This window comes from Papio anubis, chromosome 1 (assembly GCF_008728515.1).
Source record: "Papio anubis isolate 15944 chromosome 1, Panubis1.0, whole genome shotgun sequence".
In the NCBI taxonomy this organism is placed as follows: domain Eukaryota; kingdom Metazoa; phylum Chordata; class Mammalia; order Primates; family Cercopithecidae; genus Papio; species Papio anubis.
In genome coordinates, this window is record NC_044976.1 from 9,311,925 (window position 1) to 9,333,723 (window position 21,799).

The 21,799-nt window shown below is 48.7% G+C and overlaps 1 protein-coding gene across 3 annotated transcripts in view; it reads right to left on the reverse strand.

The window, feature by feature from the left end:
* Nucleotides 1-21,013, reverse strand: part of DFFA (DNA fragmentation factor subunit alpha) — a 41,826-nt gene extending 20,813 nt beyond the window's left edge. For 2 of the 3 annotated variants that reach the window (XR_004185781.1, XM_021941932.2), the window contains exons 1-5: nucleotides 20,758-21,013; nucleotides 17,289-17,450; nucleotides 14,715-14,857; nucleotides 10,950-11,139; nucleotides 10,577-10,728 (exon numbers count right to left, since the gene is read on the reverse strand). Coding sequence is in view for 2 of the 3 variants with exons in the window: in XM_021941932.2 (XP_021797624.2) it covers nucleotides 10,577-10,728; nucleotides 10,950-11,139; nucleotides 14,715-14,857; nucleotides 17,289-17,450; nucleotides 20,758-20,893 (783 nt within the window). In the remaining variant the exon portion in view is untranslated. Of the gene's footprint in view, nucleotides 1-8,439; nucleotides 9,221-10,576; nucleotides 10,729-10,949; nucleotides 11,140-14,714; nucleotides 14,858-17,288; nucleotides 17,451-20,757 lie in introns of those variants that run through there. The other variant, XM_003891093.4, reaches the window with a different exon arrangement.
* Between the last annotated feature and the right edge of the window lie 786 nt (nucleotides 21,014-21,799).

Sequence of the window (21,799 nt, forward strand, 5' to 3'; positions counted from 1 at the left end):
ATATTCATAATTACTAGTTGAATAAAGTATAATGTGATGGAAGAGACTTAATAGTATCCATGTTTCCAAACACAGCAGCTTTAGGAGACCAGTAATTGGGTCAGTGCACTGGTGGAAGCTGCCTGCCTGAAAGGCCAGCTAACCTTCCAGAACTTTAAGATTTTTCTAGAAAGAAGCCATGCTCATTGTTTTTGTTTTTAAATTGGGGTCGGCAGGGTGCAGTGGCTCATGCCTGTAATCCCAGCACTGTGGGAGGCTAAGGCAGGTAGATCGCTTGGGGCCAGGAGTTCGAGACCAGCCTGGCCAATGTGATGAAACCCTGTCTCTACTGAAAATACAAAAATTACGCAGACGTGATGGCACATGCCTGTAATCCCAGCTACTTGGGAGGCTGAGGCACGAGAATCACTTGAGCCTGGGAGGCGGAGGTTATAGTGAGCCGAGATCATGCCACTGCACTCCAGTCTGGGTGACAGAATGAGACTCTGTCTCAAAAATAATAGTAAAATAAAATAGGGGCCAGGTGTGGTGGCTCACACCTGTAATCCCAGCATCTTGCGAAGCCGAGGTGGGTGGATCACCTGAGGTCAGGTGTTCAAGACCAGCCTGATCAATGTGGTGAAACCCTGTCTCTACTAAAAATACAAAAATTAGCCGGGCGTGGTGGCACATACCTGTAACCCCAGCTACTCGGGAGGCTGAGGCAGGAGAATCGCCTGAACCCGGGAGGCAGAGGTTGCAGTGAGCCAAGATTGTGCTACTGTACTCCAGCCTGGGTGACAGAGTGAGACTCTGTCTCAAAAAATAAAATAAATAAATAAATTGGGGTCATCCATACAGACATTAAGATTGGGGGTTTTACCTTTTAACTGAGTAGTATCTGTAGGATTGTGAGGCTCTACTAGTGCTCCTGCCAGGAAATTCATCAAGTCTAAGCCTACCTTAGTTCAGGGGACTTACAACATTAACTGGCGTCAACTGCATGTTAGACCAGATGAATATGCTTGTGATTAATAAATCAAGGTAAAATGGTAATTTTCCCCCATGTGGTTTTTGGTGGACTTTTCTGTAGTTCAGTATAGTCAGGTGTGTAGATCTGGGCAATCAGACCCTGGGCAATTTCAAGTTCATTCTCTTGTTCTGTCCAGGATTTGGCACCAGAACAGCTCCTTAACTGCTGAGGAGGAATGAAGGATGACAGGCACTCACAGTTTCCCTATTTCAGGGCTGACAGCAAAGGATTCCAGGCTTTAGGAAACTCAGATTGGGAAGCTGAGGGGAGATACTTACCTTGATTTAAACAGCACCTGTTGAAGGGGCAGCCCATCTTTTTTTCTTTTTTCTTTTTTTTTTTGAGACGGAGTCTCGGTCTGTTGCCCAGGCTCTGGAGTGCAGTGGCGCGATCTCGGCTCACTGAAAGCTCCGCCTCCCGGGCTCACGTCATTTTTCTGCCTCAGCCTCCCGAGTAGCTGGGACTACAGGTGCCCACCACCACGCCCAGCTAATTTTTCATATTTTTTAGTGGAGAGGGGTTTCACCGTGTTAGCCAGGATGGTCTCAATCTCCTGACCTTGTGATCCGCCCGCCTCGGCCTCCCAAAGTGCTGGGATTACAGGTGTGAGCCACCGCGCGCGGCCCTCTTAAAAACAGTAGTGTCTTCCATAGAGAGAGGTTTCATTTGGAATGTATTAGGCCGTTCTTGTGTTGCTATAAAGAAATACCTGGCCAGGCGCAGTGGCTCATGCCTGTAATTCCAGCAGCCTGTAATTTCCAGACCAGCATGACCAAAATGGTGAAACCCCATCTCTACTAAAAATACAAAAAAATAAGCCAGGCATGGTGGCGGGCACCTATAATCCCAGCTACTCAGGAGGCTGAGGCAGGAGAATCGCTTCAACCTGGGAGGCGGAGGTTGCGGTGAGCTGAGATTGCACCATGGCACTCCAGCCTGGGCAACAAGAGCACAACTCTGTCTCAAAAAAAAAAAAAAAACCTGAGAAGAGGTTTAATTGACTCATGGTTCCACAGGCTGTATAGAAGCATGGCACCAGGTGGCCGGGTGCGGTGGCTCACACCCGTAATCCCAACACTTTGAGAGACCAAGGCGGGCAGATCACCTGAGGTTGGACTGGACCAACCCGACCAACATGGAGAAAGGCCGTCTCTACTAAAAATACAAAGTTAGCCGGGCTAATGGTGGTGGCACATGCCTGTAATCCCAGCTACTAGGGAGGCTGAGGCAGGAGAATTGCTTGAACCTGGGAGGTAGAGGTTGCGGTGAGTCGAGATCACGCCATTGCACTCCAGCCTGGGCAACAAGAGCAAAACTCCGTCTCAAAAAATAAAAAAAAGCATGGCACCAGGAATCTATCTGCTCAGTTTCTGGTGAGGCCTCAGGAAGCTGCCAATCATTACTGAAAGCCAAGTAGGACCCAGTGTATCACATAGTGAGGAGAGCAAGAGCAAGAGAGAGACTTGGGCTGGGTAAGGGGATGCCATACACACTTTTTTTTTCTTTTTCGAGACGGAGTTTCGCTCTTGTTGCCTAGGCTGGAGTGCAATGGCATGATCTCGGCTCACTGCAACCTCCACCTCCCGGGTTCAAGCGATTCTCCTGCCTTAGCCTCCTGAATAGCTGGGATTACAGCTACAAGCATGAGACACTGTGGTACCACCCCTGGGCTATTTGTAACTTCTTATAATGCTAGTAAAAATAGTAATTTCTCTTTCCCATTTTGCATTTGTAATTAAAAAACGTATTTGTCTTGTTAAAAAAATCAGTCTGGAGGAAAAGCTAGAATTTTGGGGGTAATTGTTCTTATGGTACTGAAAAATACAGCCGGGCGTGGTGGCTCATGCTTGTAATCCCAGCACTTTGGGACGCCGAGGACGGCAGATCACGTGAGGTCAGAAGTTTGATATCAACCTGGCCAACGTGGAGAAACCCCATCACTACTAAAAATACAAAAATTAGCCGGGGGTGGTGGCACACTCCTGTAATCCCAGCTATTTGGGGAGTTGAGGCAGGAGAATCCGTTGAACCTGGTGAACCTGGGAGGCGGAGGTTGCAGTGAGCTGAGATCAAGCCACTGTACTCCAGCCTGGGCGACAGAGCAAGATTGTCTCAAAAAAAAAAAAAAAAAAAAAAAAAAGGAAAAGAAAAAGATCGAAGAAAATCCAGTATCCATGCCTTAACCTGTTGGTTCATTTCCTTGTAACTTTGTTAATTGCACGAGTGTTGTCTGATATCATCTGAGCAAGTTGCCAACTCTAAGGTTCTGCAATCTGAAAGTGCAGTGCAGCTCCTGGGAGGGCGTCTGTCCCCCTGGCTGGAGGCTCTCACTGTCAGAGCCGTTGGGAGGACCCAGGCAGTGGATGGGGATGCAGACTAGATCATGTCCAAGGTCCTTAAAAACCGCAAGGTGTATAAGATGCAGCCAAAAGGATTTAAGGCAAAACTCCACAAACAAAAGGGACAAAAACCCTCAAGGTGGGGGGGGGAGGGGGAAGCTTGAACAGGTAATTAGGAATTAAACAGCTAAATAATTTTTTTTTTTTTTGAGAGGGAGTTTTGCCCAGGCTGGAGTGCAATGGCACTATATTGGCTCACCACAACCTCCGCCTCCCAGGTTCAAGCAATTCTCCTGCCTCAGCCTCCCTAGTAGCTGGGATTACAGGCATGCGCCACCACACCCGGCTAATTTTGTATTTTTAGTAGAGACGGGGTTTCTCCATGTTGGTCAGGCTGGTCTCGAACTCCCCACCTCAGGTGATCCGCCCGCCTCGGCCTCCCAAAGTGCTGGGATTACAGGCATGAGCCACCGCGCCCAGCAATAATCTGGTTATTAAAGACACATTAATAATTCTTGTAATTGAAGCAGGTTTTCTTTTTTCTACAGACCACCATTATTTTATTCCTGTCTCTCTGGAAAATGAAAAATCCATTAGTTTTTCTCTTTTGCTTTTACCCAGAAATTAAAGGTTAGTAAGTGGTAATTAGCATAGCACCTGTCAAAGCCAGTTGCCTAATGGGGACCGACATTTGACTTAAGTTGAAAGAATGGAATATGGCTAATGTAGAGTTCATTAGTTCCAGCTGCTTTCTTTGACATTCTTTTCTCCTAGTATGAGAACAGGTATGGCCTGCTCTCTCTTGCTCCCATTTTTAGACATATTGCTGTGCTCCTGTGTGCCTATTCTACAAGGCTGGAGGCACAGTGGTTATAGGGAAGTAAATGGTAATGGGGCAATATGTTTGTGACCACATTCATTATACATCTGGGCTAGAGTTCACAGGTCTTTGCCCTACTGACTCTTGATAGAGGACTCCAGCACCCTGTCTGCCCCTGAGAAACGAAAGAGAACCACTCTCCACTGTCTACTATACATTAGGTACTAGGATTTTTCTCATTATAGTACTTCATTCCTTTTTTGAGGGGGGATTGGATTATTTATTTTGAGACAGGGCCTCACTCTGTCACCCAGGGTGGAGTGCAGTGGCACGATCATAGCTCATTGCAGCCTCAAACTCCTGGGCTCAAGTGATCCTTCTGCCTTGACCTCCTGAGTATCTAGGATTACAGGCATGTGCCACTACACCCGGCTCATTTTTAGTTTTTAAATTTTTGTAGAGATGGGGTCTTGCTATGTTCCCCAGGTCGGTCGGTCATACAGTAGTTCACTTAGGCCAGGCGCGGTGGCTCACCACCTGTAATCCCAGCACTTTGGGAGGCCAAGGCAGGTGGATCACTTGAGGTCAGAAGTTTGAGACCAGCCTAGCCAACATGGTGAAACCCTGTGTCTACTAAAAATACAAAAAAAAATTTAGCCGGGTGTGGTGGCGGGCGCCTGTAATCCCAGCTACTCTGGAGGCTGAGGCAAGAGAATCGCTTGAACCCAGGAGATAGAGGTTGCAGTGAGCAGACACTGTGCCATTACCCACAGGTTCAAACAAAACAAAACAAAACAAATATAGTACTTCATTTAACCCTTTCAAGCTTGGAGCCGTAGACTAAGAGGTTAGACTCAATCTGGTTTGTCTCACTCCCAAATCCACAGGACATTTTCCATTTTCCATCCAGTTCAGCCGCTTGGTGAATTCGCTTCAAGTACAGAATACCAATACCAATGCCCAGATGAGTCAACGAAAGCTCTGTGTGTCTGACAGAAAGAAAATATTCTGGCTGTGTGTGGTGGCTCATGCCTGTAATCCCAAAACTCTGGGAAGCTGATGTGGGAGTATTGCTTGAGGCCTGGAGTTTGAGACCAGCCTGGGTAACATGGTTGGGTTTTCATGTACCCTGGATTTCCTAGGGATGTAGCTACTTTGTAAATCAAGGACAGACACATTTACTGTTCTGGGAAATCCCACTCCCAAGGGCAATGCTGCTGGTGGTGTCTGAGCTGACAGTCCCTGTGCTCTGCGTGCCAGTCAGCCTCTGTCAGACACACAGCGAGTCCATGCGTAAGTGCAAGCATCTGACAGTGAAACACACGCCACTTTATTGGAAACTATTTTCCTTTTTGCCCTGAAATAGTACATTTGGGGCATTACATTGATAACTGGGGCTTCTGTAAGTATGAGGGTAGATTACCAGCGATGGCTTCTATTAAAGGATAATCAAGGAGGCATTACAAAATAAGCTATAAAAAGGGAAATGTTGGGGCTAGTGAGAGCCAATGGAGGACATTAGTAAAAGGATGCTGAGTACATCTAAGCCCTCCTTGAATCACAGGAAACAGTTGTTTTCTACTTAATTGTTTTCTGTATCCCCATCTTTACCCTAGGACTTACTGTGATAATTTTTTTTTTGAGACAGTCTTGCTCTGTTGCCCAGACTGGAGCGCAGTGGCAGGATCTCAGCTCACTACACTCTCCATCTCCTGGGTTCAAGTGATTATCATGCCTCAGCCTCCTGGGTAGCTGGGATTACAGGTGCCCACCATCACGATCGGCTAATTTTTGTATTTTTAGTAGACGGGGTTTTGTCACGTCGGCCAGGCCGGTCTCAAACTCCTGACCTCAGGTGATCCGTCTGCCTCGGCCTCCCAAAGTGCTGAGATTACAGGTGTGAGCCACTGCGCCCGGCCTATTGTGACATATTGTGATATTTCTTTCTTTCTTTTTTTTTTTTCGTGACAGTGTCTCACTCTGTCACCCAGGCTGGAGTACAGTGGCACAATTTTGGCTCACCTCCACCTCCACTTCCTGGGTTCAAGCAATTGTCGTGCCTCAGCCTCCCAAGTAACTAGGACTACAGGCGTGTACCACGACACCCGGCTAATTTTTTATAATTTTAGTAGGGATGGGGTTTCACCATGTTGGCTAGGCTTGTCTTGAACTCCTGACCTCAGGTGATCCACCCGCCTCGGCCTCTCAAAATGCTGGGATTACAGGTGTTAGTCACTGCGCCCGGCCTATTGTGATATTTCTTTACTTAATAACTAGCCAATGAATCTCTTTTTTTTTTTTTTTTTTTTTTTTTTGTGAGACGGAGTCTCGCTCTGTCGCCCGGGCTGGAGTGCAGTGGCCGGATCTCAGCTCACTGCAAGCTCCGCCTCCCGGGTTCCCGCCATTCTCCTGCCTCAGCCTCCCAAGTAACTGGGACTACAGGCGCCCGCCATCTCGCCCGGCTAGTTTTTTGTATTTTTTAGTAGAGACGGGGTTTCACCGTGTTCGCCAGGATGGTCTCGATCTTCTGACCTCGTGATCCACCCGTCTCGGCCTCCCAAAGTGCTGGGATTACAGGCTTGAGCCACCGCGCCCGGCCGCCAATGAATCTCTTAATAGCATTCTGTTTTCCTCTAAGCATGCATAAAAAACGGTCAAGTAAGTCCATGATAAGTCATTACCTTTTCCCTGCAAGGAGTGTACTATAGATTACCAAACCTGCAGAACCAGTCTGTATGGAGATAGGACTAACCAGGCTTGCTCTGCTTCACACCCAGAGACTTGGAGTCATAGCACACGGAAATTGCTTTAATGACCTTTTATACCCCCTGCTGATAAAGCAATTAGAAAACTGAAGTTTCATAGTGGTAAGATATAATTTAACAATACTGAATTAGATATTAGAAATGGACTTTCCATATGTCCCTATGGTCTACAAGCTTAATGTGGATCTTTAAACCAACAAATAAAACAGTTCATTAACTGGAGAAACAAGTTTGTGGCCATAATCAGCACTCTGTAATGTCCCATCTTCACCACTATCTGTGCTTAAAATTCTGCAGTGCTATCTTCAGAATAAGGATAATGATTTGCAAATACGACCATTTCTTTTCATTGCCCTTGACAATTACCTTTTTAAAAAAAAGAAAAGTAGGGTCTTACTCTGTCATCCAGGCTGGAGTGTGGTGGCATGATCAGAGCTCACTGCAGCCTTCAACTCCTGGACTCAAGCGATCCTCTTACCTCAGCCTGAGTAGCTAGGACTATGCCTGGCTAACTTAAAATTTTTTTTTGTAGAGAGAGTCTTGCTATGTTGTCTAAGCTGACAATTACTTTATTAAAAAAATTATTTTTTTCTGGGCCAGGGGTGGTGGCTTACGCCTGTAATCTCAACACTTTGGGAGGCTGAGGCGGGTGGATCACCTGAGGTCAGGAGTTTGAGACCAGCCTGGCCAAAGTAACAAAACCCTGTCCTTACTAAAAATACAAAAATTAGCCGGGCATGGTGGCGCCCGCCTGTAATCCCAGCTACTTGGGAGGCTGAAACAAGAGAATTGCTTGAACCTGGGAGGTGGAGGTTGCAGTGAGCTGAGAGTGTACCACTGCACTCCAGACTAGGTGACAGAGTGAGACTCTGTCTCAAAAAAACAAAACAAAACTTTTTTTTTTTTTTGAGATACGGAGCCTCGCTCTGTTGCCCAGGCTGGAGTGCAGTGACACGCTCTCAGCTCGCTGCAACCTCTGCCTCCCAAGTAGCTGGGGTTTCACCATATTGGCCAGGTTGGTCTCGAACTCCTGACCTCAGATGATTCGCCCACATCAGCCTCCAAAGTGCTGGGATTAAAGGTGTGAGCCACCGTGGTGCCTGGCCTTTTTTTTTTTTTTTTGAGATGGAGTGTCACTCTGTCGCCAGGCTGGAGTGCAGTGGCGTAATCTTGGCTCACTGCAAGCTCTGCCTCCTGGTTCAAGGGACTCTCCTGCCTCAGCCTCCTGAGTAGCTGGGACTACAGGCTCCTGCCACCAAGCCCGGCTAATGTCTTGTACTTTTAGTAGAGACGGGTTTCACTGTGTTAGCCAGAATGGTCTCGATCTCCTGACCTCGTGATCCACCCACCTCGGCCTCCCAAAGTGCTGGGCTTACAAGCGTGAGCCACCGTGCCACGCCCGGACTTTCTTTTTTTTTTTTTTTTTAACTGTTCCATATGGGGCAGGGCTAAATGTTAGGTGTGCACCCATAGTCACTGCCAATTACTTTTTTTTTTTTTTGGTGAGATGGAGCCTCACTCTATCACCCAGGCTGGAGTGCAGTGGTGCAATCTCAGCTCATTGCAAGTTCTGCCTCCCGGGTTCACACCATCCTCCTGCCTCAGCCTCTCGAGTACCTAGGACTACAGGCGCCCGCCACCATGCCAGGCTAATTTTTTTGTATGTTTAGTAGAGATGGGGTTTCACCGCGTTAGCCAGGATGGTCCCTATCTCCTGACCTTGTGAACTTGCCAGCCTCGGCCTCCCAAAGTGTTGGGATTACAGGTGTGAGCCACCGCGCCTGGCCAATCACTGCCAATTACTTTTGAACAGAGAACATAATATGTAATTAGAGGAGGTGGGATATTGTTGATGCAGCTACATCACTGAAAATTGGCAGAAGTCCTGAAGCTGGTGGGGCTAAAAAAAAAAAAAAATTGGTGGAAGGGCATATGTTGAGACCTGGAATAGCTTTTCTGGAAGGTGCTCTAAGGTGGGGGTAGAGTAGTACATAGGTAGTCAAATGATGAGGCTGAGGGAGTCTACCAATAACAATGCCACAGAGCTTCCTTGGCACACTTCCCGCTGCTGCTATGTGGGCTCCTGTTTGGCTCGCTTAGGATTCTGCCGTTCTCCAGGTGGTGAGGCCTTCCTTGCCGAGATGCTCCGGAGGGAATGCAAGCTCTGCATCTGCTGCAGGCGCAGGGCGAGCTCCCGCTCACAGGCCTCTTGAACAGTCTCCGTCTTCCTTATGTCCCAGTTCAAAGCAACAGCCAGTGCTTTGGGGTCTTCCCTGGTAACCAACTGTAGCAAGAATAAGAACCCCTGAGAACTGGGCCTTCTGTGCGCCTCTCCTGCTGCTCTCCTGACTCTCTTTTGGGGAGTGCGATGAGGCAGTACCTGTTTATGTTACCTCTTCACACTGAAATGCCGGGTTTCCTTTACCATCAATTGCCATGAGCTTTTTTTTTTTTTTTTTGACAGAGTCTCGCTCTGTTGCCCAGGCTGGAGTAGAGTGGTGCGATTTCCGCTCACTGCAAGCTCCGCCTTCCGGGTTCATGCCATTCTCCTGCCTCAGCCTCCCAAGTAGCTGGGACTACAGGCACTGGCCACCATGCCCGGCTAATTTTTTTGTATTTTTTTTTAGTAGAGATGGGGTCTCACTATGTTCGCCAGGATGGTCTCGATCTCCTGACCTCATGATCCACCCGTCTCGGCCTCCCAAAGTGTTGGGATTACAGGCGTGAGCCACGGCGCCTGGCCGTCATGGGCTTTTTTAAGATGAGTTTTCACTCTTGTCGCCCAGGCTGGAGTGCAGTGGTGCGATCTTGGCTCACTGCAATCTCTGCCTCCTGGGTTCAAGTGATTCTCTTGCCCCAGCTCCCGCCACCACGCCAGGCTAATATTTGTATTTTTAGTAAAGATGGGGTTTCACCATGTTGGTCAGGCTGGTCTCGAACTCCTGACCTCAGGTGATCCACCTGCCTCGGCCTCCTAAAGTGCTGGCATTAACAGGTGTGAGCCACTGTGCCTGGCCAAGCATGGGCCTTTTCTTACAACACCAACAGGAAGCAGTCCTTGCAAAGTTTACTTGGAGCAACTCTAAGGTCCTCCACCTTCAGGAAATTTAACCGAGTTCAAGTCAACAGTTTCCTTCCCTTCTATCTACAATAGGGAGGTACTTGTGACAGGGACAAGGACAAAGAATCAGAAGTAGCACCCACCCTGGCGGGTCCCCTTCCTCAAGCTTTTAGTTCCCTGTTCTTAGCCAGCAGGCGACGATCCCTCAAGTTTGCCTTTTCCTGTGACATTGACAGACCTCAGGATGGACTATAGATCTTCTTTAACCACGGAAAGAACCAGAAGCCATCTCAGAAGGTTGGGCCCCGCTATTCCTCCCTGTCAGGAACAGTCATTTCATTACCAACCTGGGACCAGAGTCTGTCAGATGATCTGAAAAGTGTATGCATTTTTCTTTAAAGCTATTTTGATTTAGACTAATGAGATTTTTGCAAATGCTGGGGCATAGAATAGGCAAATTGGCAGCTAGGATTCACAGTCCGCAGAGGTGAACAAAAGGGTCCACACGTCTCTGCATGGTACTACTACATCCCAGGGCATGTCCTTCTCTGTAGCTCAGTGACCCTGGTTTCCGCCCACCTCCAAATCCTGACTAGATAAGCTCAGCTCTGGAGCCGGCTTCTCCCTCAGTGCAGTAAGGATGTGGCTCGCCAGCGTGATGTCCGAGGAGGTCTCTCTGCTGATACCCGTGTCTACTGCATCTGCCTCCTCACCCAAGGCAGCTTTGGACTCTGCAAAGGAGACACGAGACAGAGATCAGATGTGGTGTGACCATACAGCCACATGACCAACTCGCCACAATAATTGGCTGGGCAAGAGAGAAACGTGCCCTTCCCGCATCCCAGCAGCTGTGGCTTCAGTGGCTCTGGCTGCATCACAAATAGTGTCCTCCCAAGGGATGCCTCCATCAGCCCTGAATTCTCAGAGTAACTCTGCCTGCAGAGAGTCCTACCTTCCTGCTTTGACAAGAGGCTGCCCTCTTTCTCCAAAGCCTCGAGGTACAGCTGCAGGAGCTGCTTGGACTGACGCACTTCCTCTCTTTGGTCAAGCACTTGTTGGAGTGTGTGCTGCAGCTGCTGGACAGTGGCACAACTCTGGAGTAGTTCCTGAGCCAGGTCTGCGCAGGGAGCGTCAACAAGCATCTAAAAAACAAACAGACGCTGAGAAATCTACAAGGACTTTCTTGTTTTTGAGATGAGTCTGCTCTGTTGCCCAGGCTGGAGGGAGATGGCGCGATCTTGGCTCACTGCAACCTCCGCCTCCCAGGTTCAAGCAATTTTCCTGCCTCAGCCTTCCTAGTAGCTGGGATTACAGGTGTGTGCCACCAAGCCCAGCTAATTTTTGTATTTTTAGTGAAGTCGGGGTTTTGCCATGTTGGCCAGGCTGGTCTCAAACTCCTGACCTCAGGTGATCTACCCACCTTGGCCTCCCAAAGTGCTAGGATTACAGGTGTGAGCCACCGTGCCCGGCCTACACCGTGCCCGGTTCTACCTCTCAAATACATCCATTTCAGAACTCACTGAATCCATTTCCCAAAGTTACTTACTATGATGGTTGGCTGAGAGTCAAGAGAAAAGCATGTGATTTTTCCAGTTTTCTTCTATATTAGTGTTAAAATTGGGAAGAAGGGTCGGGTGTAGTGGCTTACACCTATAATCCCAGCACTCTGGGAGGCTGAGGCAGGAGGATTGCTTGAGCCCAGGAGTTTAAGACCAGCCTGGGCAACATGTTGAAACCCTGCCTTTACCAAAAATATAAAAATTAGCCGGGCATGGTAGAGTACGCCTGTGGTCCCAGCTGCTTGGGAGGCTGAGGTGGGAGGATTGCTTGAGCCCAGCAGGTAGAGGTTGCAGTGAGCCGAGATCACACTACTGCACTCCGGCCTGGATAACAGAGCTAGACCCTGTCTCAAACCAAACCAAACCAAACCAAACCAAACCAAACCAAACCAAAACACCACCAAGAAATCATTTCCTCAAAGAGGACTTCCTCCATGTTCCAATCTAGAGTAGCCCCCATCACTCTCCGCATACCACCGTCTGATATGCTTTCCTGTTGTTTTCTGCCTCCCTTCATCAGAATACAAGCACCATTAGAGCAGAGACTGTGTCTGGCTTGTTCGCCGCTGCACGCCCAGTGCATGGAACCATGACAGGCACAGGATGGGGCTCAATCAACATTTTCTTTTTTTTTTTTTTTTTTTTTTTGAGACGGAGTCTCGCGCTGTGTCACCCAGGCTGGAGTGCAGTGGCACGATCTCGGCTCACTGCAAGCTCCGCCTCCCAGGTTCACGCCATTCTCCTGCCTCAGCCTCCGAGTAGCTGGGACTACAGGCGCCCGCCACCACGCCCAGCTAGTTTTTTGTATTTTTAGTAGAGACGGGGTTTCACCATGTTAGCCAGGATGGTCTCGATCTCCTGACCTCGTGATCCACCCGCCTCGGCCTCCCAAAGTGCTGGGATTACAGGCGTGAGCCACCGCGCCCGGCCTCAATCAACATTTTCGGGGCCAAGCGCAGAGGCTCATGTCAATAATCCCAGCACTTTGGGAGGCCACGGTGGGAGGATTGCCTGAGCCCAGGAGTTCAAGACCAGCCTAGGCAACATGTGAAGACCTCATCTCTATAAAAAATTAATTTTTTTGAGATGGAGTCTTGCTGTCACCAGGCTGGAGTGCAATGATGTGATCTCAGCTCACTGCAACCTCCGCCTCTGGGTTCAAACTATTCTCTTGCCTCAGCCTACCGCGTCGCTGGGACTACAGGCACACGCCATCACGCCCAGCTAAGTTTTGTATTTTTTTGTTTTTTGAGACAGAGTCTTGCTCTGCCTCCCAGGCTAAAATGCAGTGGCGTGATCTCTGCTCACTGCTACCTCCGCCTCCCAGGTCAAGTGATTCTCCTGCCTCAGCCTCCCGAGTAGCTGGGATTACAGGTGCTCGCCACCACGCCTGGCTAATTTTTATATTTTTAGTAGAGACTGGGTTTCACCATCTTGGCCAGGTTGCTCTTGAACTCCTGACCTTATGATCCACCCACCTCGGCCTCCCGAAGTGCTGGGATTACAGGTGTGAGCCACTGCGTCTGGCTCTATTTTTAGTAAAGACAGGGTTTCACCATGTTTGCAGGATGGTCTTGATCTTTTGGCACCATGTTTGCCAGGATGATCTTGATCTTTTGGGGTCGTGATCTGCCCACCTCGGCCTCCTAAAGTTCTGGGATTATAGGTGTGAGCCACCGTGCCGGGCCTTATTATTTTTTTTTTTTGAGAGTCTTGCTCTGTTGCCCAGATTGGTGTGGTATAGTCATGGCTCACTGAAGCCTTGACCACCTGGGCTCAAGTGATCCTCCCACCTCAGTTTCCTGAGTAGCTGGAACTATAGGCACATGCCACCACACCCAGCTAATTTTTGTAGACATAGGGTTTTACCACATCCAACTCCTGAACTCAGGCAATCTGCTCACCTTGGCCTCCCAAAGTGCTAGGATTACAGGTATGAGCCACTGCACCTGGCCTACAAAAATTAAAAGAAAAAACAGCCCAGTTTGGTGGTTGAAGCCTACAGTCTCAGCTACCCGAGAGGCTGAGGTGGGAGGATGGCTTGAGGCCAGGAGGTCGAGGATGCAGTGAGCTATGATCATGCCACTGCACTGGGTGACAGAGCAAGACCCTGTCTCAAAGAGAAATTTTCTTTGAATGAAAACATACTTTTTTTATCCCAATCTTTTTTTTTTTTGAGACGGAGTCCCACTCTGTCACCCGGGCTGGAGTGCAGTGGCGCAATCTCAGCTCACTGCAAGCTCTGCCTCCCGGGTTCACGCCATTCTCCTGTCTCAGCCTCCCGAGTAGCTGGGACTATAGGCGCCTGCCACCACGCCCGGCTAATTTTTTGTATTTTTAGTAGAGATGGGGTTTCACCGTGTTAGCCAGCATGGTCTTGATCTCCTGACCTCGTGATCCGCCCACCTTGGCCTCCCAAAGTGCTGAGATTACAGGTGTGAGTCACCATGCCTGGCCTATCCCAGCCTTACTAGAGAGAAAACACAAGGAGAGAAGCTAAGCTTCTGGCTCAAAGTCGTGGTGATAGCGCTGGTATGTGAAGCCAGCTACTACAATGCTACATTCTCTAGCAGGGCATCCCTGACCCCAGCGTCCACCTAACTAGGTTTAGGGTGGATCCCAGGCATTTGCATTAAAAAAAAAATTTGGCCAGGCATGGTGGCTCACGCCTGTAATCCCAGCAGTTTAGGAGGCTGAGGCAGGTGGATCACTTGAGATGAGGAGTTGAAGACCAGCCTGGCCAACATGATGAAACCCCATCTCTACTAAAAATACCAAAATTAGCTGGGCATGTTGGTGTGCACCTGTGATTCCAGCTAGCCGGGATGATGAGGCAGGAGAATCACTTGAACCCGGGAGGTGGAGGTTGCAGTGAGCTGAGATCGCACCACTGCACTCCAGCCCAGGCGACAGAGTAAGACCGTGTCTCAAAAATAAAAAAGAAAAAAAATCCACAGGTAATTCTGCTTCATGATGAGGGTTGAAAAATCACTCTAGGTGAGAAGGAAAAGATGAAAAATCTTAGTTGTAATTTAAGAATTATTTAAAAATTAAGATTAAAACAAAGAAATTGTTATGGCAAGTATGGAAGCTAAGAAGGTGCTGGGCGGGGGGCAGAGGCCAGATGAGCATTGCGGCAGATTGTGGAGGAGGCTTACCTGGAGGTCTTCCTCTGATAGGAGGATGATGCTGGACAGATCTTCTTTCAGCTGCCTGGCCACATTCTTCCACTTCAACCCTGCTCCCCTGTCTGTTTCATCTACATCAAAGGACTCTTGGGAAATCCAAGCTGTACCTCCATCTGACACATGGGAGAAAATGCCAGTCACAGAACAACCTGAAGTGCTGTTTTCACCTCCACTCCAAGCACACACAGACCTCTTGAGGATCTAGATTAATTTCAATGGGAAAGAAGCATCTTATCTCAAGGATTCACAGGAGGGCCAATCTCCATCTAGGACCTTGATTTTCCCTCTTCTTTCATCTTTTTTTTTTTTTTTTTGAGACAGTCTCACTCTGTTGCCCAGGCTGGAGTGCAGTGGCACGATCTTGGCTCACTGCAACCTCCACCTCCCAGGTTCAAGCGATTCTCCTGCCTCAGCCTTCCAAGTAGCTGGGATTACAGGTGCCCACCATCATGCCCAGCTAATTCTGGTATTTTTAGTAGAGACGGAGTTTCTCCATGTTGGCCATGCTGGTCTCAAACTCCTGATTTCAAGTGATTCTCCTGCTTCGGTCTCCCAAAGTGCTGGGATTACAGGTGTGAGCCACCGTGCCTGACCCTCTTTCATCTTTATTTCTGTGTGCAATGGCTCTGTATTCTTCCATAGAAAGAAGCCATTTAAACCCAATGTATGGTCACACATACACAGAATCCCATCACACTTCTCCTTTTGGTTTCTGTGCGTCCAGGTGTATCCTGTTTTTGTAAACAAAAACAGTCATTTTTGCCAGCATTTCTCTGGTGCTTGGTCCCTTTTTTTTTTGGGACAGTTTCATTCTTGTTGCCCAGGCTGGAGTGCAATGGCGTGATCTCGGCTCACCACAACCTCTGCCTACTGGGTTCAAGCGATTCTCCTGCTTCAGCCTCCCGAGTAGCTGAGATTACAGGCATGTGCCACCACGCCCGGCTAATTTTGTATTTTTAGTAGAGATGGGGTTTCTCCATGTTGGTCAGGCTGGTCTTGAACTCCTGACCTAAGGTGATCCGCCCGCCTCGGCCTCCCAAAGTGCTGGGATTATAGGCGTGAGCCACTGTACCTGCCCTTTTTTTTTTTGAGATGGAGTCTCACTCTGTCGCCCAGACTGGAGTGCAGTGGTGTGATCTTGGCTCACTGCAGGCTCCACCTCCCGGGTTCACACCATTCTCCTGCCTCAGCCTCCCGAGTAGCTGGGACTACAGGCGCCCACCACCATGCCCGGCAAATTTTTTGTATGTTTTAGTAGAGATGGGGTTTCACTGTGTTAGCCAGGATGGTCTTGATCTCCTGACCTCGTGATCCGCCCGTCTTGGCCTCCCAAAGTGCTAGGATTACAGGCCTGAGCCACCGCACCCAGCCTGGTCCCTTCTTTAACTGGGGGAGCTGTAGCCATCAATTGCTGCCCCTTAGGCCTGAGTACAAAGGTGGCTGGTAGGGCCACTGCTGTAGGATACTTTCCTCAATTTTGTGGCACACTTCAAGACACTTTTTTTTAAGTCCCTCCCTAAAAGTAATCCCCTCTCAAGACACTTCTTGATCCTTGGTCACCAATGTTAGTCCCCTTTATATCTCCTGTGATGATGATGATGACAGTGACAGGTAACATTTATTGAGTCCTTAACTATGCGCCAGGTAAGATCTAAATGCTTCATATCAGTGGTTCTCAAGTGGGAGCGATTTTGCCCCCCAGGAGACATCTGACAATATCTGGAGTTATTTATTCTTGGTTATCATAGTTGTGGGGGAAGTTCCTAATATCTAGGATGCTGCTGAACATCCTACAATACAAAAAGCATCCTCTCCACAACTCCAGCCCCAAATGTCAACAGTATCATTGAGAAAGCCTGGTTTGATATGTACTATATTTTCCTTACAACAATCTTAGGGGACAGGTTCTATAATTATGATGTCAACAAGGCAATGAGAGGTTATGTAATGTGCACAAGGTCACCTGGCTAGTAAATGGTAGAGCCAGGATCCAGATCTAAACAGCCGGACTGCAGCCTGCAGCACTGAGCTCCCTGCCAGGCTGCATTTTAGTTGCTGTCTGTCCATGACTTAGTTGAGAACTGGGCCCATGTCTCATTCATCTATTTTTTTTTTTTTTTTTTTGAGACACAGTCTCGCTCTGTCGCCCAGGATGGAGTGCAGCGGCACCACCTCAGCTCACTGCAACCTCCACCTCCCAGGTTCAAGCAATTCTCCCGCCTCAGCCTCCCAAGTAGCTGGTATTACAGGTGCCTGCCACCATGCTCAGCTAGTTTTTGTATTTTCAGTAGAGATGGGCTTTCGCCATGTTGGCCAGGCTGGTCTCAAACTTCTGATCTCAGGTGACCTGCCCACCATGCCTGGCCTCATTCATCTTTATCCCCAGGACTCAGCACCATGGCTGGCACATAGAAAATGCTCAGTAAATGTTTGTTGAACAAATGCTTAAAAAGCCAGACAAATGGCAACTGTCTGTGCAGTGAAAGTAATCATGATGGATGCTGTACTGCATAGGCCGTTTTCGATATGGCCAGAGGTTCTCACCTGAATTGTTGTAGGCCCATTTCTCATTATTGGCCAACGCCACAAACTTAGTATTGGAAGGTAGACACAGAAAGTAATCGTCATCATCCACTATGGTGCCATCCTCTGCCAGGACCAGGGTGACTGGTGTCAGGGACTTATCAATGGCCAGAATGTCACAGGCTGAAAAGAAGAAAATATTTGGCAAATGACAAATAACCATAAGGAAAGTGTATCTGTCCCTGCACCTCAAGTAGGTATGGCTCCAGAGCTGAGCAGAACTCCTGGTAGGTAACAACTAGAATAACAATCATCACTTCTAGCACTAATAGAACACTCATCACATGCCTGATTCTGTTCTAAGTGTTCTTTTCTTTTCTTTCTTTTTTGTTGTTTTTTGGTAGCAGGGTCTCACTCTGTTAACCAGGCTGGAGTGCAGTGGTATGATCTCGGCTCACTGCAACCTCTGCCTCCCAGGTTCAAGTGATACTCCTGTCTCAGCCTCCCGAGTAGCTGGGATTATAGGTGTGCACCACCGTGTCCGGCTAATTTTTGTATTTTTAGTAGAGATGTGGTTTCACCATGTTGACCAGGCTGGTCTCAAACTCCTGACCTTGTGATCCGCCTGCCTTGGCCTCCCAAAGTGCTGGGATTAGAGGCGTGAGCCATGCGCCCAGCCCTAAGTGCTTTTCTTTTTTCTTTTTTTTTTTTTTTTTTTAGACGTAGTCTCACTCTGTCGCCCAGGCTGGAGTGCAGTGGTACAATCTTGGCTCACTGCAACCTCCGCCTCCCCCCGGGTTCAAGCAATTCTCTGCCTTAGTCTCCCAAGTAGCTGGGATTACAGGCGCTGGCCACTGTGCCTGGCTAATTTTTGTATTTTTAGTAGAGATGGGGTTTCACCATCTTGGCCAGCCTGGTCTGGAACTCCTGACCTAATGATCTACCTGCCTCAGCCTCCCAGAGTGCTGGGACTACAGGCGTGAGCCACCATGTCTGGCCTAAGTGCTTTTCATATACAGTATTTAATCTCATAATAATCCTGTAAAGTAGGTACTATTATTAGTTCTGTTTTATAGATGATGAACCCAAGGCTCAGAGAGGTTAAGTAACTGGTCCAGGATCACGCCGGAAGTGGCAAAGCTGGGACTTAAACCCACAAAGTCTGGCTCCTGAAAGTATGTTTACTCCAGCTACTCTGCACTCACGTGTGGTACGCATTTGAGTTTTTACTGGAATGAACAACCAAAGTCTGGTCTGATTCCCTGCGAACAAGCAGTCTCTCATTCATTTATTCAGTTGTCCTCTTTTTTTCTTTTTTATTATTGAGATGGAGTCTCACTCTGTTGCCCAGGCTGGAGTGCAGTGGTGTATCTTGGCTCACTGCAAGCTCCGCCTCCTGGGTTCACATCTTTCTCCTGCCTCAGCCTCCTGAGTAGCTGGGATTTCAGGCGCCCATCACCACGACCAGCAAATTTTTTTTTTTTTGAGACGGAGTCTCACTCTGTTGCCCAGGCTGGAGTGCAGTGGCCGGATCTCAGCTCACTGCAAGCTCCACCTCCCGGGTTCACGCCATTCTCCTGCCTCAGCCTCCCGAGTAGCTGGGACTACAGGCGCCCGCCACCTCGCCCGGCTAGTTTTTTGTATTTTTTAGTAGAGACGGGGGTTTCACCGTGTTAGCCAGGATGGTCTCGATCTCCTGACCTCGTGATCCGCCTGTCTCGGCCTCCCAAAGTGCTGGGATTACAGGCTTGAGCCACCGCGCCCGGCCGACCAGCAAATTTTTTTGTGTTTTTAGTAGAGACGTGGTTTCTTCATGTTAGCCAGGATGGTCTCAATCTCCTGACCTCCTGATCTGCCCGCCTCAGCCTCCTGAAGTGCTGGGATTCCAGGCGTGAGCCATCACGCCCGGCCCTCAGTTGTCCTCTTAAATTCTATGTGACGAATGTCAAAAAATACACCAAAAACACCAGGCGCGGTGGCTCACGCCTGTAATCCCAGCACTTTGGGAGGCCGAGGTGGGAAGATCACGAGGTCAGGAAATCAAGACCATCCTGGCTAACACAGTGAAACCCCGTCTCTACTAAGAAAGTACAAAAAATTAGCCGGGCGAGGTGGTAGGCGCCTGTAGTCCCAGTTACTCCAGAGGCTGAGCAGGAGAATGGCGTGAACCTGGGAGGCGGAGCTTGCAGTGAGCTGAGATCCTGCCACTGCCCTCCAGCCTGGGCGACACAGCGAGACTCCGTCTCAAAAAAAAAAAAGAAAATGCTTTTTGTTCTTCACAATATCTTCCTTAGCAGCTTCTTTTTTAACCTATGGGAAAGTATAAAAGAAGTGGAAGCTTCTATCAGTAGCTTTTCATATTATCATTGGCCGAGAGGTTTTCTCCAGGACAGGTCTGTGCTATCCCATTTAGTGATAGCAATGCTTCAAATACTAACGAGACTGGAGTGGGCAGAAATAGCCAAGAGACTACAAATATCCTTCAGCAGTGTTGTCTACCACCCAATAGAACAGCAAGGTATGTATGGGCTGGGCTGCAGAGAACACGAGCCTCTGTGCCACGCACATCCAGCCAAGGCACTGAAGGGGAATTAGAAGTAATCTAATGTCAGGAAAAACATACATAAATGCTTATATGCAAAATCCATGTCACCAAAGCATTTATGATGCATTCGCTGTTCATGGGCCTCTGAAAATTTCCATATGATCTCTGTTGGTGACTGAGAGTAAGCAACTGTCCCCTCTGACACACACTGTGACTACATGCCTGGGGCCGGCTCACACATTTAACCTGTCAAACTTCTTTAGGTAAGCAATTTGTTGCTACCGGCTAATAAGACTTGCAAGTCACTTAAATATATCAGCTTATTTGAGAGAAGCAACAATCCTTTGAAGCAGGGCTGTAAATACTATACCCAGTTTGCTGATGAGAAAACTGAGGGTTGAGAGACGGTTAACTGCAAGGCCAAGCAGCTGGTAAAAGTATGGGGCCGGGCTCGGAACTTCCGTCGGCTCCGTCACTTACAACTCACGTTCCTTGTCTGGACCTCCAGAAATGGTCAGTAGCAGCTCCCTCTTTCCCGCATAGGTTCCTGCCAGAGTGGAAGGTGGAAACCCCTCCCCACCCCGCTGTGGGCTCAGCTGGGGGTTCTTGTACCACCCGAGTGTGCCGGAGTGGCAGGAACCCAATGGGCTCCTCTTGCTCCAACATCTAAGTGATTTCAGGCAAGAGACCTAAGCCGAGTCTGGCTTAATGTGCACTTTGCTTCCTGGCTCTCTTCCCACCACTGTGGAGTCTCACACGAGATTAATTACGCTCAAGCGCCTGAAATCTGTAAATCGCTAAGCCCACTTGGACCATTTCTGTTCCAAGGCTCCACCCGAGCTACAGGAATCCCCACGTCGCCTCTCCTGACCCCGCCTCGCCCCAGCTGGACGTCCTCTCCCGGCCCCAGCTCCCCTACCCCCTCGCCCGGGGTCCCGAGCCAACCCTTGCTCCTCAGGTCTTCGAGGCAGGAGGCGGCCACGCCGTGCTGTTCGCGGCTGTGGTTGCGGCGCAGCAGACACGGCTTTAGAGTCCGGATCTCGCCAGATTCTGGTACCCCGGCGTCCCCGGACACTTCCATCCTCTCCAAAGTGGGACCTGCCCGGCTTCCAGAAGCCGCGGGAGGCCGGAGCAGCGGCCCTCCTACTCGACCCCCTTCCGCAGCCTGCCGGGAGATGTAGTTCGTTCCGCAGCAAATCACACGTGAGACCAGGGCACGCCGGGAGATGTAGTTCTAGTTGCCGCTAATCACATGTGGCGTCGAGGCATGCCGGAAACTGTAGTCTCTGGGTTTAAAGCCGCTTTCGTTCTATCGCGCGATTCAGCCTAGGAGTTGTTTTCACCTCATATTTAGGAGCTGCATTCGCGCGTTCAAAAATAAGGCCAATAGAGACTTATTTTGCATGACGATGCACATGCCTGTATACGGTATTGAATTTTTAGAGCATTTCTATTCGCATATGACATGCATGATGCTAATAACAGACACCCGCATGTTTCCACCCATTCTATTTCCTGCTTCAACTGTGCAAATTAGTTTGGGGTCTCAGAATAAAATGCTTAAATAAACATAGTAAGCATTAAAGTCTCAAATGCATCGGAGAGGAAAGGGGAAATGCGAACCTCGGCACTGCTGGAGATTGTTCAGATGCCTCTTGACAACATATTCATCTTTGTTTTAATATTGCTACTACGGAAAAGTTTGTTTTTTTCTTCCTGAAAAATTAACATCTAAGATAAAAGAATAGTAATAAAAATGATCAAAAAGTTCCTCTCTTAAAAGAGAGCATTTTATGTGAACTAGAAGTAATTATCTGCTCATATTTATTCATTCGGGGGACAGTTTCCTTCCCTGTTTTTTTTTCTTTTTTTGAGACAGCGTTTTGCTCTGTCTCCCAGGCTGGAGTGCAGTGGCGCGATGATGGCTCACTGCAGTTTTGATCTCCTGGGCTCAAGCCATCCTCCCACCTCATATTTTGTTTATGAA